The sequence below is a fragment of the Pseudonaja textilis genome, chromosome 7 (genome assembly GCF_049901715.1).
Source record: "Pseudonaja textilis isolate UNSWEBS1 chromosome 7, rPseTex1.2, whole genome shotgun sequence".
NCBI classification, from domain to species: Eukaryota; Metazoa; Chordata; class Lepidosauria; order Squamata; family Elapidae; genus Pseudonaja; species Pseudonaja textilis.
Window position 1 is genome coordinate 15,203,739 of NC_141996.1, and position 16,866 is coordinate 15,220,604.

General features: G+C 38.3%; 1 protein-coding gene across 1 annotated transcript; it reads right to left on the bottom strand.

The window, feature by feature from the left end:
* Positions 1-1,170: 1,170 nt before the first annotated feature.
* Positions 1,171-13,892, bottom strand: LOC113440481 (collagenase 3-like). The gene is made up of 10 exons (XM_026706899.2): positions 13,725-13,892; positions 12,831-13,069; positions 11,864-12,012; positions 11,264-11,389; positions 9,787-9,948; positions 8,601-8,718; positions 6,715-6,848; positions 5,827-5,986; positions 4,414-4,517; positions 1,171-3,253 (listed from the first exon to the last, which is right to left on the bottom strand). Exons 1-10 carry the CDS (start codon positions 13,845-13,847, stop codon positions 3,153-3,155), a joined length of 1,416 nt encoding a protein of 471 aa, XP_026562684.1. The 5' UTR covers positions 13,848-13,892; the 3' UTR covers positions 1,171-3,152.
* Positions 13,893-16,866: the final 2,974 nt, after the last annotated feature.

The following is a 16,866-nucleotide window of genomic DNA, read 5'->3' on the forward strand; positions in this document are numbered from 1 at the left end:
TAGTCTCAGTCCCCTAATCATCCTGGTTGCTCCTTTCCGTACTTTTTCTAGAGTCTCAACATCTTTCGCTTCTTATCCAAGAAGCTTCTTCAGCTCTGCAGCATAGTGTGGAATGGAAGGATTTATATTCCTTGTGGTTGGCTGGTCATTTGCATCCTTTTAGAGGGTCATTGAAGCACTTGGAGGTGTATGTGTCATCAGGGTCACCTAAGTAGTCCTCTTGGTTCCTGTAGTCTGCAATTTTTTCTCTGGAAATCCATTCCTACTCCCACACCATTCAAAGGGTATCCATCCCAAATTGTATAGCTAAAAATCTGTAGAGATTCTCAGCCATCCAGGTCTTCAAAGAAAAAAAAACAAGAAAGCCCAGTTGCCTCCTGAAAAAGCATCTTTGGGACAACCATCACCTGGATGACTGAGAATCTCTACAGATAGTAAATCAGGTGTTTGTTTGGTACTCATCATTTTTAGAACTCATCACGCTTCCAAGAAAACAATTAACAAATACAAGGTACCACTGTTCAATGAAAAAACATAGATGCAACATTTATTCTACCATTCTCCTAATTCGTCTTTTCAAAGTGAGATAACTGTACCTTTCATAGTTCCAACAATTTCTTGATCCAATAACGCTGCACAGCTTTTGTTACAAAACTTGCTAGATTGGGTTTAAATGCAGTTGAGTCATTTGGGATTCAATGTGTCATGGGAAAACCGCTCATCGCATCAACATGTCGTGTGAACCAGGCCATCCCATTAAGGCACATTATAGTTTATTGGGGGAGCATCACTGAATATAGCAATTGTGTTTTATTAGTTTGCATTTAGGCTTCTGCATGTTCACAGAATGCTACCAACATCTAATCTAAGGAACAGAAATGTAGATAGATAACTGAAGCCATCCTGTAATGTTTCATCTGGTTAGGAAAGGAATATGGAGGACAAGGCTGTTAGATATCTTAATGTTGCCTTTGCTTCCAAAACTTCATGTAATGGATTATCAATGCAAGATAATAATGCCCAAGAAGAAAAATAACCCAAGAAGAATACAGTTGGGTAATAATCTGATTTGGGCAATATGTTATTTTACATGTTATTTTATCTTTACAAAATGGTCTCCATGTTTTCTCTTAATTTAAACAACATAAATGCTGGACAGGAAAAAAAATGCACATTTTATTTATTCACTTTATTTGTGACTTTTTAAACATACACACATACACACACATAGCATAACATAAGGAAGAACATAAATATAACTTCACATATTTTATCTAAATGCTAGGAATTTGTAGACAGTGTTACACTAAATACAAAATGAATGGGAAAAAAATTAAAATAACGGTCTCTTTCCTTGCAAAATGAGGAAATATGCTTTTCAATTTTTTGTTGCTAAAATGCTCTTATTAAAAAAAATATATGAGATTCACATTCCTCTAAGAATCTAGGACTCTGGAAATGATCTTCAATTGTACATTTTCCATGGTTCTCCTTTAAGATTTCTTTATGATTTTTAGGGGAAAAAACCTTATTGTTTGAGGTCTTAATTTATACTTAAATTTAGGCTCATAACACCCCCTTCCCCCACTTACTTTCATCCTTAAGATTTGAGGCATTATCCTGAAAAATGTTTTTCCCCAAATTACAGGTAATGGACATTTTCACACTTACAACCAGGAGTGGGATTCTACAGGTTCGCACCTATTCGCTAGAACTGGTTGTTAACATTCTAAACAGTTCGGAGAACCGGTTGTTAGAAGAAATTACTGGCCTAATCCTATAAGGAAGGCAGGAAGGAAACATTCTGGTGTTGCTTACAGAAACTGCCTCTCCATTAACCCTTATTACGTTCTTGGCAGGACTAGACTTCCTGTCTCTGGAACTTCTCTTGAGATTTTTCCCATCCTTTGCTGGTACTTTGCTTGTGTGGAGTGACCATTCAAAGATACAATGGCACTGAAAAAAAGTGGGCTATGACCGTTTTTCACACTTACAACTGTTGCAGCATCCCCACCGTCATGAGAGGCCAGGCAAGGAGATATGTGCCTCAATGTGAGCGATATTGAGTTGGCCATGCCCAGCCAATAACATGACCACCAAGCCATGTCCACCAACTAAGCCACACCCACAGAACCGGTTGTTAAAAAATTTGAATCCCACCCCTGCTTACAACCATTGCAGCAGGGGTGACAAACTGATGTCATCATGTCAGCATCACCTGATGTATTGGGACTTTTCCCCCTTTGCTAAACCAGGGGTAGGCGTGGCAAGCTCATGGCGCATCCAGCCCGCGGGCCAGGAGTTTCACAGCCCTGCATTGCAGCATCCCCATAGTCACGTGATCCAAATTCAGAGGCTTGGCAACTGACTCATATTTATGACGGTTGCAGTGTCCCAAGGTCATGTGATTACCTTTTGTGACCTTCTGACAAGCAAAGTCAACGGGGAACCCAGATTCACTTAAGAACCTTGTTATTAATTTAACAACTGCAGTGATTCACTTAAACAACTATGGCAAGAAAGGTTGTTAAGTGGAGCAACCCTCACTTAATAACTGTCACACTTAGCAACAGTAATATTAGACTCAATTGTGGTCGTAAGTCAAGGACTATCTGTAGATTGATTAATTTACCTTCAGGTCATCAAGCATCACCTGAGCTATTCCTCCATAGCACCCGCTAGAAACTTAATTTAAATTAAAACTCTTTTAAAAAAAAATAAATTAATTAAACTGTTTAAATTCTCAGGATGCTGCCAAACTATGTCTTTTCAAGATCACTGACTGATTCTTGATGTGAACAATCAACTCCACGAGATTCTGAAATTCAGAAATGTGCATCCCCCACTTCCCTCCCCCATTTTTAATGTTCTTATTGAACAATAGCAAGATGGTCTTTTTATTTATTCAACTATTAAATAGTGTTAATCCATACAAAACGTTGATACGTTATGAAAAGCTAAACCCTTTCCATTTAACTCAGTTCCAGACTGATAGCTATATGTCCCATATGTACAATATAAAAACAGTGACAACATTATCTAAGCTTGTTCACAGAATCAAGCTTTTAGGTTAAAAATATATATATACAAGTACAGTATTATTTTTCACGAGTAGCAAATTATTCCACAGTTCAGAACCTGGCTTAATATGTTCAGCACCAAAAGATTGAGTTAGTTCTCAAGACACGACTAATTCTTTCATCCCAGATGCTGTATTCAAACTGCAGTGGTCCATTGAAGAAATATAAATAGCCTGTAAAAGATGAAAATTGATTTTTTTAAATATACCGCTTGGTACTGCTACCATATTGCTGCTAGTATTGAATGCATTTAAAAAACAACAACATGAGGATTAGATTATGAGTTTGCTTCCATCCGCAGGATACTCCAGGAAGTTAATTCTATGCATAGGATATTCCCACCCAGATTAGGTGAAGGATGAAATTTTTAGTCAAAGAGTATTTATAGTTTACGGTTGAACCATGTAGTATTCTTGGTGCTCTCTGAGCTTGATTGTTTGCTGCAGATGCTTTAGCTAGGTTACATCATCAATGCAAGCGAATGTGGGGTTCTCTCTCTGTCAATATATTGTAGCATGTCCTACCACTTTTGATAGGGATGTGATTTTCTCCTTGATGGTTCCTTGATTAGTATCTTCTTTTCTGCCTGATCGTTTGCCTGGTGATGATACATCTGAGGCTGACTGGTAGAAGGGATGTTTATTGCCTAATTCCTAGATTTTTATTATGTCTTTTGAATGGTGTGTAACTGTAGTTTATCTCTATGGGTCTATTGATGGCTGATTTGTCTGAAATTTTCAGTTACCTCCCTTCTAGACCCTTGTACCCTCTGAATATTTGATCTTGTCTGAAGTAGCAAAATGAAATTGGTCAACGTTCTATCCATTCTGCTATTTCAACATTCAGTATTGGTCCTATCCAATGACTTCTCGGCCTTTTAGCTTAGATTAAGTATAATATCCAGAGATGTCTGGTCAAAGAAGTCCATGTCTTTGTAGAGCTTGGATTTCAAATCTCCAAATAAAAAGAGCACTGTTTAATATTACAAGGAAGGGAGTGCTAAGAGTAGTGTGAAATTTGGAGGAGGGGCCTAATGGTTTGGTTAGGTCCCTTCAAGAAGGAGGCTGAAACTATCTTTTACTTTAATCTCCCATAACTTTTCAAAGGACCCTCCCTTACTTTGGTGTCTTTTAGGTAGGTTGGATATGTTATGACAGTTTAAAACAAGAGTCAATGTCCCAGGAAAATACTACTTTATGATTTTGTAGAAACTAAGATGGAAAGTCAACCAATCTTTCCAGGGCTGTGGCAATGATGGACCAAAAGAAAGAGGAATTACTTAAGAAGGCTGGAAGCTCCCCAAATATCCCCGTCAAAAATCAAACATGCATACCATTTTTCTGATAGACTGCATCTACTCGGCGACCGATTCCTGGGAAGTCATCTTGTATAAATCTAGGGTAGCCTTTGTCCATGATCTGATTCTCTTCATCAAAACTACATTGAAGAGGAAAACAAATGAAAAGCTGTTAGTACTGTTATCCATGGTTTATTTACAGCATTCTATGTTTTGCAGTTCTTTATCAAGGATTTCTTTGAAACACAAGTTACAACAGGGAAAGCATAATATCCCATATTAAAGTAATGGTTTGTCAATAACATAAAGTGCTAAAAAAAAAACACTTGAATGGCACCTGAAAGATACTGTCAGACCTAAAACCAAGAGTGAAGAATTAGTAATTCTTCCAAGCTGATCTCTCTCCTTTAGACAGAATCTTGCCAAACTGAGGACTCTATTGTCTGTATCTACCATATACTCTGAGGACTATTGGGGAGAGTCTGTCTTCAACTTCTTTCTCTTACACATAACATTCAAGGTATATTGTCTCTTACTCCACTGGTACACATCTCCTTTTATTGGCAACTCACCTCCTCACTACATTTCATCACAGTTACCAGCAGCAGTGCACCACTGTGTGTTAGAACTTATATAAAAAAGTATATTTCCTATGTCAGGATACACTCCCCCCACACACACATATGGTTTTTTTTATGGTCTTATATAGTGAGGGGGGGGGTTGTTACACAATCAACTCTAATGGTTTCATACTCTGCAACAGAAAAGTCAGAGTAAGCTTAAACATCAACAGATCAACAGAATTATACTGATGGCTTAAAACTCAGGGAATATTTTCCTAATGAGAATTTTCCATGACATTTATTTTAATAATAACACTATCACTATCAAACATCACCTGCCTATCCCAAGTTCTTGGGAAGGACTTGATTGGTGGACAAAAATTCCAATCCAGTCTAAACATCTGGCTGACTCTGTGACCATCATACAATAATTTACTTGTTAATAGTAACATTTTCTTGGTCTAATATCCTTAATCATAATGGTGATTCCTATTGTTTCCTTGGATTTGTTCTAGGACAACTGTAAATCTGAATAATTGAATGCCCCATTAATTAAAAGTGTTTTAGTACACCATGAAATTTATGAACCAGAACAAGTGAACACGTGAGAAAGACTGAATAATTTGACTACAATCTCATAGGAAATGGAAGCACCTGGCTGCATGTACCTAGTGCAGACAAATAGTGTCAGATCAGATACCTGCTTGAATGGGAGAAAATTGGAAAGTCCAGGATTGACAAAAAAAGTAAAAAGAAGGAAATGACGAACCATTCCTGTATTGTCATGAAAATTGCATGAACATAACCATGAGGTCACCCTGAATCAAATTTGATTCAAAGACATATGCTTCTCATCAAAAGATAGTGAGAAAAATATTCAACCTACCTCCAGTATTTTTCTCTTGTAAAAAAGAGAGTTTTCCCAGTCTCACTGATATGGACAGCTGCATCTATTGTCTTTATGGATTTTGGCAAACCCAATTCATAAATTTTTTTAGGGTAGCCCTCTACTATATCATAACCATTCAAAGCCCAAACTTTTCTGCCTGTAAAAGAAGTAGAAAACACATTGTCGTAATTTACATAATAATCATTATAAATCTCAAGTTTTCTTTGTCGGGTAGTGAGATCAAGCAAGAATTATTTCACAAGGAGAAAGTGGTGGTGAATAAAGGGTATAAAATACTTTCACTTTTATTTTATATATCAGAGGTAGCATCCTGTTGGAGTTTGAATTTGATTTCTAAAAACAAAACTTCTTTGAGTTTACCATGGAAAAATTAGTGAGATTTGAAAGACTTGACTTTATTGAAACCTTACCCATTCTAATATACCGTAGTTTTTATTAGGGGAAATTGCATTAATAAGTGTAGCAAAACAATGAAAAGGTCTTGTGATGCCATGAAGTTCCTTAATGATCATTCTGATACTGGCATATAATAATAGTGAAGACTTCTATGAAGTCTGCTATAGTTTTTCTATGAAGGACTAATTTAACCTTCAGTCCTATAATTTCTAGAAACGTATCCAAGAGAACACTGGAAATTCTATATCTCCCCATTCAAAACAAGGAAGTCTGAACCTGAACAGATATTTATGTTTAAATGATGTTACATTTTATTTTAATTGTAACTTTAGAATGTTAGAATTATATTTGTAACTGCAGATTCATAATTTATTTTTAATTTTCATTCCCTTCTGAAATTGGAATATTACTTTTGATAAAAAGGATGACATAATTCAAACTGTTTTAAAAAAATCTTTATTAACTTACCCCGAAAAAGCAGCACACGATCCCTGTCCGAGTGTTCATATGCTGCATCAATTTTGGTTGGAATTTCTGGCCAAAATGATCTAATCTGCACCAAATCTGCTTCAACCATCTGAGGATGTAAGCGCCAAAAAAACCTAATCGGAAGAGGAAAGTTTTGTTATAAAGTGCCAAAATTTTATTAAATGTACTGATTGGTTCTAGAACTTGATTCTCTGGAATCGAGACAATATTGTGTACCTACCAATAAATACAACAACCATTAAGCTGCACAATTGAATTGAGGGAATTGAACTCTGGGCTTGCATTTCGCAAGGACTTAAAAACACTTTGCTTTTAATGTAATTGCTAATGTTTATTGTTCTTTTTATAATAACCATCATGGAGTATCACTAGCTGACAATAAAAAAGCAATTAAAAACTTGAATATAAATATTCAAATTATAAATCACATTTATTATCATGTATATGTTCAATAGCACCATATGTTATGTCAGTTTTCTTATTCTAGGAATCAGAAATAAAAAGAGATGGAGATAAATAAGAAATAACAAAGACCATGTATTTTTGGAGTTACTAAAGGTTTTCCCCTTTGTTGAACTTCAGTTTGAAATTTTAAATTAAATTGAGGAATGCATACATTCTCATATTGGCAGAAAACAATATTGGAATTTTTTTTTTATTAAACTCCCCCACATGCACACACAGACACCAGTGACGCCTGTCCTCCATTTGTTGTCTGTTTCTAATCTCTTCCCTTCAAGCTCCTTCCAGGCCTAACAGATTTTATTCCTGCGGGAGATATTCTTGAAATCAGAGGGAAAGCATTAACACCAGGACAGTTAATGGCAGTTGAAGCTTGTATCGATCAAGGGCTGGGAATGAAATAATGCAACGGAATGGGGACAGAGCCAAAAGGGATATTGAAGGTTCTAGCATGTCATGGATAAATGCAAGCAGAGAATAGGCCTAAAATATGAGCACAGTTTTCAACAACCTTTCATCCAACCTTCTGAGATACTCTATAGGTCAACTTCATTAAGTCTCAGACTCAAGAAGTACATTTGGAAATGTTCATCTGGAATCACTTTAGTGATGCCCAATTTGACTTGGATTGATCTCAAGATATTTTGATTGCAAGTATAATTCTAGGCAGACCCTAATGGTCAAGCAACCCAAACTTACAGGCTGCTAATTCCTAAAAGCACACACACATAAAAGTGTTAAATAAAATTCTCCAAAGCACCTGAGAGCAGGACAAAAAGCAATGGATGGAAACTAATCAAGGAGAGAAGCAACCTAGAACTAAGGAGAAATTTAATGACTGTTAGAGCAATTAATCAGTGGAATAACTTGCCTCCAGAAGTTGTGAACGCTCCAACATTGGAAGTTTTTAAGAAGAGATTGGACAATCATTTGTCTGAAGTGGTTTCCTGCCTAAGGAGGGGGCTTGGACTAGAAGACCTCCAAGGTCCCTTCCAACTCTGTTATTCTAATTCTAAATAGTGGTGATGAAGATAAGGATGATATCTACATAATGCACAATCTGTTTTGCAGAAGGTAATACAATGGATATTTGCTGATTTTGCTTGCTTTTGGTTAGATTAATTTTACACAATACAAAACAAGCCATTAATGGATAAATAAAGTCAGCATACAATGCAGTCAATTGGTCTTTAACATCATCATAATCATTGGTTAGAGGAAGAGATTGTTGCTATGTTTTCATCTCTAAAATTTGGAAGCGTATATCCATACAGATCTCAAGATCTGCAGGCTCTCTTGGAGCAATTTAATCCTACAATTAATCATTGCCTCTCTTAATCAGTAAAATATCTCATGAAGTCATAAATAGCAGATAAATCCTTCATGGTTCATTTATGATTTACCTTTCTTTGAATATCATCATTTCTCCTCGAAATTCTGTGATAGCATCAAGTGTTAAGTTTTCACTGCATTTCTCAGGGGTTTTTGGATGATCAGGATGGGGATCATGATCTCCTGCACCTGGATCAATACATTGTTTATTTATTAAATATAGATTACATATTGTGATCCTATTAGTCCATCATTATTTATGCATGTTGTTCTAAGACTTTGGGTGATGCACTAATTAAACAACATTTGTAGAATGCATGAAATGTTTTGCATTTCCCCCTATCTCTTCACATTTATGTTGATGAAAGAAACTTATACAAATGTTGTGCTGCTTCCAATTTTCCCATACTTTCATTAAATCTCTTACCAGGAACAGTTCTCCTTAGTTTTTGTTTGTTTGTTTTGCTTTTTAAAAAAAGATTGGAGATGGACAGTTAGGAAACTTTCAAAGTCATGGAAAGATCAGGAATGATAAACCACAAGACCAGCAGTTTGGTATTGCTTCAAAATAAAGTAAAGTCGATTACACCCAGGGGTGGGATTCTACTGGTTCGGACCAGTTCAGGAGAAATGGATGTTAAATTTGCATCTGGTTCAACGAACTGGTATTTGAACCGACCAGCTGGCCCCATCCACCCCTTCCCTCTCCTCCCAGGAGTCTTCATGCAGCCCATTTTCGATGCAGGTTAAGTTCAGGGTCTGTGTGGAGATTCTGGGAGGGGGGAAAAGGCCCTACCGGAAGTATCAGAAATAGGGAAACGCGCCTGTTTCCGGCTTCTGGAGGGCCTCCAGAGCTTGGGGAGGCCATTTTTGTCCTCTCAGAGGCCCGAGGGAAACCTCTGGACCCTTGGGAAGGTGAAAAACAGCCTTCCCGGAAGTTCTGGTATGCCACGCCCACCATGGCCACTTCCACCAAGCAACTGGGCAGCAAACCGGAAGTTCCAATAGGCCATACCCACCATGGCCACGTCCACCCAGCAACTGGGCAGCAAACTGGTTGCTGGGATTTTTGAATCCCACCCGTGATTATACCACCAAGAGAAATTCAAATAAACATTCAAGCATTCTGAAAATAAGAGAGAAAAGCAAACACCTCTTTTGCAGAAGAAGAAGAAGAAGAAAAAATGTAAGAAATTGCAAGACAGGTTTTGGCACAGTGTTTCAATAAACAGAAGAAACCTCAAAACACCAGCTTACCATAAAGAGTCTGGATCCCTTGTACATCATCATCTGGCAACAAGAAACCAGTGTTCCCTGTGTATGTGTAGATTGGATACATCAGAGCTCCTGGATCTCTGGAATGCTCGAGTCCCAGAGCATGACCAAATTCGTGGGCAGCCACGAGAAACAAATTATATCCTAGGAAACAGTATGCCTTTGTGTCAAGAAAGCAACCAAACTTGCATCCTAATTTTGTCAGGTTAAAAACCTGGTTTCTACCTTTTGTTTCTTTTGTTGGCATTCAAAAAAACAACCACCATCATTTAAGTGTTTGTTTAATTAATCTTACAGGCTCCTCCAATATTTTCACTTTCCATGAATTGAAATTGTATCCTTAGCTACATTACTTACCAACATAGATAGGAAAGTTGGGGGTTAGGCTATCTGTTTGCATCTGGAGGCTAACTTTCTTATTTTTACTAGGGTTTTTAGCCTCCAAGGACTTTGGGGGTTATGAAGATGGCTGCCGTTATGTCTCTAGAAATATACTCTGATTATTCCCCCCCACTTCCATTTTTGGAGAAGTTCATACAGGTAGCCTCAACTTACAACAGTTGTTTAGTGACAGTTACAATGGCATAGTAAAAAGTGACTTATTATCATTTTTCACACTTATGACCCTTGCAGCATCCTGATGATCATGCGATCAAAATCCACATGCTTGGCAACTGATTCATATTTATGACGGTTGCAGTGTCCCGGTTTCATATGACCCAGTTTTGTGACCTTCTGAAAAGCAAAGTCAATGGGGAAGCCAGATTCACTTAGCAACTAAGTGTAACTAAGTTAACACCTGCAGTGATTCACTTAACAAATGTGGCAAGAAAGGTCATAAAATGGGGCAAAACTCACAAATGTTTCACTTAGCCACAAAAATTTTGGGCTCATTTGTGGTTGAGGACTACCTGTAGATGGTTCCCCCACCCCCCACCCTGGTGCCTTTGAGTCAGTGTTGATTCTTGACAGCTTCCTTAAACAGGTCCCTATACCATTCTGGACAAGAGTCTGTACAGTCTCTTCTTAAAAGTCTCCACTGTTTTCTTGGCAGCAGAACAGAACTGGCTTTCAGGAACTTTTCCCAACAGCTCTGGAATTCTTTTCTGAACTTCAGCCAAATATAGACTCTGCTTAGTTTTCAAGGCTAGATAAGTGCTGTTAACACCTAAAGTTATCCACCATTTATCTGATCTGAATTCAGTGGAATATACGTTCACCGTTGTGCAAGTAGGAAGTACATTAATTGATGCAATTGGTATTGATAAGGTAGTATTAACATCTCTGCTAGTATTGACTTTGAAATTGTGAAGCTGAACAATGATGAATCATATTCATGTATCTCCCCCAAAGGGAAAGTCTGCTTATGAAAAAAGTCGCTGGTTAAGCATTGGCATCAAACAGAACCAAATAACATGAAAGGAGTGGAAATGCTTTTTTAAAAAACCATTTTAGTTACCTTTGGAATCGGTTGACCACAATTCATCCTCATCAAAATGAGCATCTCCTCCAGAACCTGGTCCAGGAGCGAAAGCATGAGCCAGGAGACCAGAAGGTCCATCAAAAGGATAGAAGTCACCATGTTCTACAAACATATGGAACAGTAATAAATACCATTAATTAATATGCTTAATTGACAATCAAATCAAACAATAATCCTTCTGTTAACACACAAAAACAAGTAAAGTACTGAAAAATCCTGAAGCTGGATTCAGGCCAGCTACAAATAAAGTCCACCATTTCATGTTATCAATCAAATGCATACATACAAAAAGTTCTCAAATACAAAGAAGATAATGCTAGTCTTTTCCCACCATTGCTCTCCAGGATTTTGGATAAGTTGCTTGTGATTCCAGCATTACCAAACACCCATCAAAACTAGTAGTAATCCTGTCCTCCATGGCTTCACCAAGAAAATACCAATGGCAGCCATTTCCTCACTATTTTTTTAACAGATGAACAGAGTTGGAAAGGACCTTGTAGGTCATCTAGTCCAACCCCCCCACCCAAGCAGGAGACCCTGCACCATTTCTGACAGATGGCAGTCCAGTCTATTTACCTCTTCGTCCAAAGGAAATCATGATATCTGCTACGCCACTGTGAATTCTGGTGAAGTTGAGTGGTGTCACATCAGACCAGACTTTGAATGCCTTTCTGAAAGCTCGCTCCACTTCAGACTTTTTCAAATCTGGGGTGTAATTTAAAATCCTAACAAAATCAACCAAATGTTTTTTTTAAAGACTCAGAAAAAGATTGCAAAACACTCACTTAACAATAACGTGGTATTCTTTCTTATGCTTTTCATTTTGCAAACAGCAGCAGTTTTCCTATATTTACTGAAGTAGGTTTTCCAGCCACCCAAAGTGTGGTGGTTTTTGTTTTTTTGTTTTGACAGAGTAATAATAAATTTGCCTTATTTTTAGAAGTGGCTGTAAAAAGATACATTTCATACATAATGGAAATAATTTAGGTTGTTTGGGTTGGTGAGACTTGTGGTTTGTTTACTGAAAGCTGCTTTAACATGTTTAAAGCTGTTTAAATACTGTTCGACCAGCTTCATAGCATTCATCTTAAAGTTGCATATGTAATACATAACATTCATCTCAAATAAGCTGTGCATGATATTATCATAAATAAAAATAAACAATCCCTCTGAGGATATAGAAGATATTCAAAATCACATTGTCATTTTTATTAAAAACATCCTATTCCTTTGCCTCATTCCCTCACCCACCGTGTCCATCAAATCTCCTCCAAATTTTAGTCCAGTCTTTATTTTATTTATTTATTTAATTTGTCAAATATGTATTAGATAACAGATATAAGAATAAACATGATTATTAATACAAGAAATGGATATGAATACAAAAGGTATATTTGGATAGGGACGGTAGGCACGTTGGTGTGCTTATGCACCAACTTTTTTTTTTTCCTCCCTTATAGCATAGATGATGGGTGCCACTGGCACGGGAAATCCATCAGCACAAATTGTTTGGACCTGGAGCTACAGACAAGCTGCTTCTCACCTGTACGTTAAATTAGTATGGGACCACTTTGGCTTTCGAGGGAAAAAATTGTACTCTCCGACATCAGGGACTCCACATCGGGGCTGCTTCATTAACTCATAGGTTTCTTCATTCAGCTTTCCGGTGACTTCTAACCCCAAAAATGATTGCATTTCTCGAAGTTTGGTGGAAAATGTATCCCCTGACTTCAAGATGCCAGCGGGACTTGACCAGAGATTATAATGAGTCTTTAAATAGTGCTGGAGAGAAGAAAGAAGAGGGGGAAAAACAGTTTATCGATAGGGTACTTTAATCCAGATGCAGGGGTGGGATTCAAATTTTTTAACAACTGGTTCTGTGGGTGTGGCTTCCTTACAGGATTAGGCCAATAATTTCTTCTAACAACTGGTTCTCCAAACTGCTTAGAACGTTAACAACCGGTTCTAGCGAATAAGGTGCGGTCTGGTAGAATCCCACCCCTGTCCTGATGGCAATAGTAACATAAAAGAAAACCACTAGCAGAGTTAGAAATAGAAGTAATAATATTTCATACAGATTCACAAAACAAAAGTTCAGGTCTTTTTTATTGTAGTGTACCATTCATGTTATCAGAATAATAACAGTCCAACTGCTCAAGCAAGAAACCCTATAACATTTCAGGCAAAAATTGTCCAATCTCCTAAAAACTTCCCATGTTGTAGCACCCACAACTTCTGGAGGTATGTCATTCCACTGATTAATTGTTCTAATTGTCAGGAAATGTCTCCTTAATTCTAGGTTGTTTCTGTCCTTGATTAGTTTCCATCCATATTGATAGTGTTAGTGATAGAGAATAAGATATTGATGGAGAAGAAAGCAACACAGAGAAGAAAAACAGATGCAGGAATGTGTCAGTTAACAAATCAATCACTTTACCTCTGCAAACTGCAGCTCCTGTTTTGTGAACTCGTCGCTATCATCCTCATCAGAAATCTGCAACCTAAAACACCAGGACATGCCCAGCAGCAGAAAAAAAGCGACTGCAGAATTTGGATGCATCTTGCAGGTTCAATGGATGCCGAAGGCTGGAACTCTGATGGTTTAGCAAAATAACCTGGCATGTCTTTTATAGAGTTACTCTGATGATTCATCATGTTTCACTGAGAAATACCAATTTCCGAGAGCTAGAGAGTAAACATTCTTATTCTGCTCTCTCTCCCCACACCTCTTCCCGCCCCCCCTCCTCAAAAAGGCTTGGTTTGGTTTGGGGGAAATTTTCTCTTGTCCCAAGGATGGCTTCGGAATTGTGGTTTTCAATAACCGTGGTCTCAGCATATTTCCAGGTGTTGTGGGAAAAGTTGAGGTTTTCATTTCTGATGATTTTGCAATAATGCCTTTTATTGCCTTTTATTGCCCTTTTATTGTCCTTTGTGGAGTGGGGGGGGGGGGAGAAATTGTTTTGTTCTGACAAAATAGGCCTGAAAAGCTGTGCATCGTTTGCATATTGTACTGAAAACAAGAATAACGGAGTTGGAAGATACTTGAGAGGTCTTCTCCTCCAGGGGTCTCCAACCTTGGCAACTTTAAGAATTGTGAACTTCAGCTCCCAGAATTCCTCAGTTGCTTTGCGGAATTCTGGGAGTTGAAATCCACAAGTCTTAAAGTTTGCCACGGTTGGAGACCTCTGTTCTAGTCTAAGCACTCAGGCAGGAAACAATGCTTAAAGCAGTGGTCTGTAAATAGATATGCATTGATTTGGAGTATATGGTACAAATAGATGATGGACTAGGAAAAATAATTATGCTTGACAAGTTTGAGGCAAGCAGGAGAAGAGGAAGAAGGTATATTGAATACTTATTTTTTTGTATGTTTCTCACATCATGTCAACAAGAAACCTTCCCTCCAACTTTAGGCAGCTGTGATCATAACAAACTTGTCGTGCCCTTGGTAGAGTCGGACTCTGAGGGAGAGGAGGAACAGCTGAGGTGTGGCTCCAGAGGTTGTGGAGGAGGCTGGGGAAGGGCAGAGGCTGCCCGGGCAGTCAGAGGAAGAACCAGGCCCATGCTCTCTGCATCATAGGACACGCAGGGAGGAATGGAGGAGAAAACAACTTGGCTTATGAGAGAGGAAGCGGCCATGATCCCCCTCAGTGGTTGCAGCTGGGGAGACTAGTATATAAGAGAGACGGTTAATACACAGCATTGCCAGAAGCAAAGTGTGTTTTATTTTGGGCTGAAGTTATCTTGGTTGGCGTCCTTCCAACAGATGCTGCCTTGTTATCTCTTTGAAATTGGTAATTACTTACCATGTTCCGCTGTGGAAATTTCATCATTGTTTGGTTTTTTATTTCACCTCATTAAGTTTAGACTGTACTGCTTTCTTTTGAAGATTATTTTTGAGTATGTTTGATCTCCAACTGAGAATTATTGAACAGTGGGGCCAAGTTGGAGGCATTAAAGGACATTTATTTATGTTTTGGATTTTGTTACATTTGTGTACACTCTGGGTCCTCACAGAATTCTTGGAATCACACAATAAGATTGGGTTTAATATGTACCACGTGATTATCAGATTGACCAGTCTTTCTATATGGGAGAAGATCCAACCAATTTTATTCCAATTCTGTGCCTATCTATTCAGAAATAATTCCTAGCTAGTTCAGCTGAATTAATTCCCAAATAAAAATGTATGGGAGTTAAAATCTAGGTGATATTTCTATAAATAATACTATAATAGCAATAGCACTTAGACTTATATACTGCTTCAAAGTGCTTTAAAGCCCTCTCTAAGTGGTTTACAGAGTCAGCATATTGCCCCCAACAATCTGGGTCCTTATTTTATCAACCTTGGAAGGATGGAAGGCTGAGTCAACCTTGCACCCGTGAAAACTGAATAGCCAAACTGTTGGCAGTTGGCAGTCAGCAGAATTAGTCTGCAATACTGCATTCTAACCACTGTGCCACCATGGCTCACTAACACTACTATTTGCAAACAAAAGCTCAACACTGTACAGCCTTATTCACTAGTATGGTTTCCTTTCATGCTTCAGCAAATGGTCATCCACGGATGACCTTGTTTGGTATACAGGGCATAGGGAAGGCCTTGAAGGGCTGGAGGAAGAGCAGCTACCAGGCAATGGTCATATAAGCAGGATTTAAGTCCTGGCCAAGAGACTAACTTGACTAAATGCCTCAGAGAAGCTCCTCCCTATTCACACGAATACAAACAAGGGAGTGCGAAGCATATTCCGACTAGAAGACTCTAACACTATAGTTATTACAGTGGTACCTTAGTACTCAACTGCTTTGAATTTGGTAGTCAATGCATTTTGACACAAAAGATTTGTACTGGTACTCATCATTTGTTTGGCACACAATGTACAAGCTAGAACCTGTTGACCTTTGTTGTGGTTAGGCGGCAGCAGGTGCGGACAGCTGAGGAGAGCGAGGACTCAGATGAGGGGCCAGGACCATTAAGGAGTGGACTGCTGCCTTCAGAGATTGTGGGGGCTGGCAGCAGTGATGAAGAGGTTCCTGAGGAGCCTGTGTCAAGTGTGCGTGTGTGCAGGATTGCTCATAGGAAAGAGCAGTTACAACAACACGGGCGACTTGGGTGTAAGGCGGCAAGGTAATGGCCCCTCCTTCAAGAAGATAAAAACCATCTGCGAAACGAACGTACTTTGCAGAAGGCAAAGACATTTTGAAACTCCAGCCTCGTGGACATTCCAGTGTCTTGAGTTTGTATTTGAAGATTCCTGTATTGCACATTATTTCTTGTGTGTTATCTTTTGACAAGTCTTTGCACAGTTTGGTAAGGCTTGTGCTTATCACTGATAATTATTTTGTAAAAGCATTACAAAAAAGCATTACAAAACACTTTGGGATTGTGTTTGATTTGTTGGGAAAGGGCATGGGTCAGAACAATCTTGACTGCCTTGTGGCTCACTACATTATTCCTTGTGGGAGAAAAGTTGTTTGGTTCTCATCATTTTTGGTACTCATCATGCTTCCCAGAACCAATTAATAATGGGTATCAATGTACCACTGTATAGTAAAAATCGTCCTGACCTAAGAAAAGT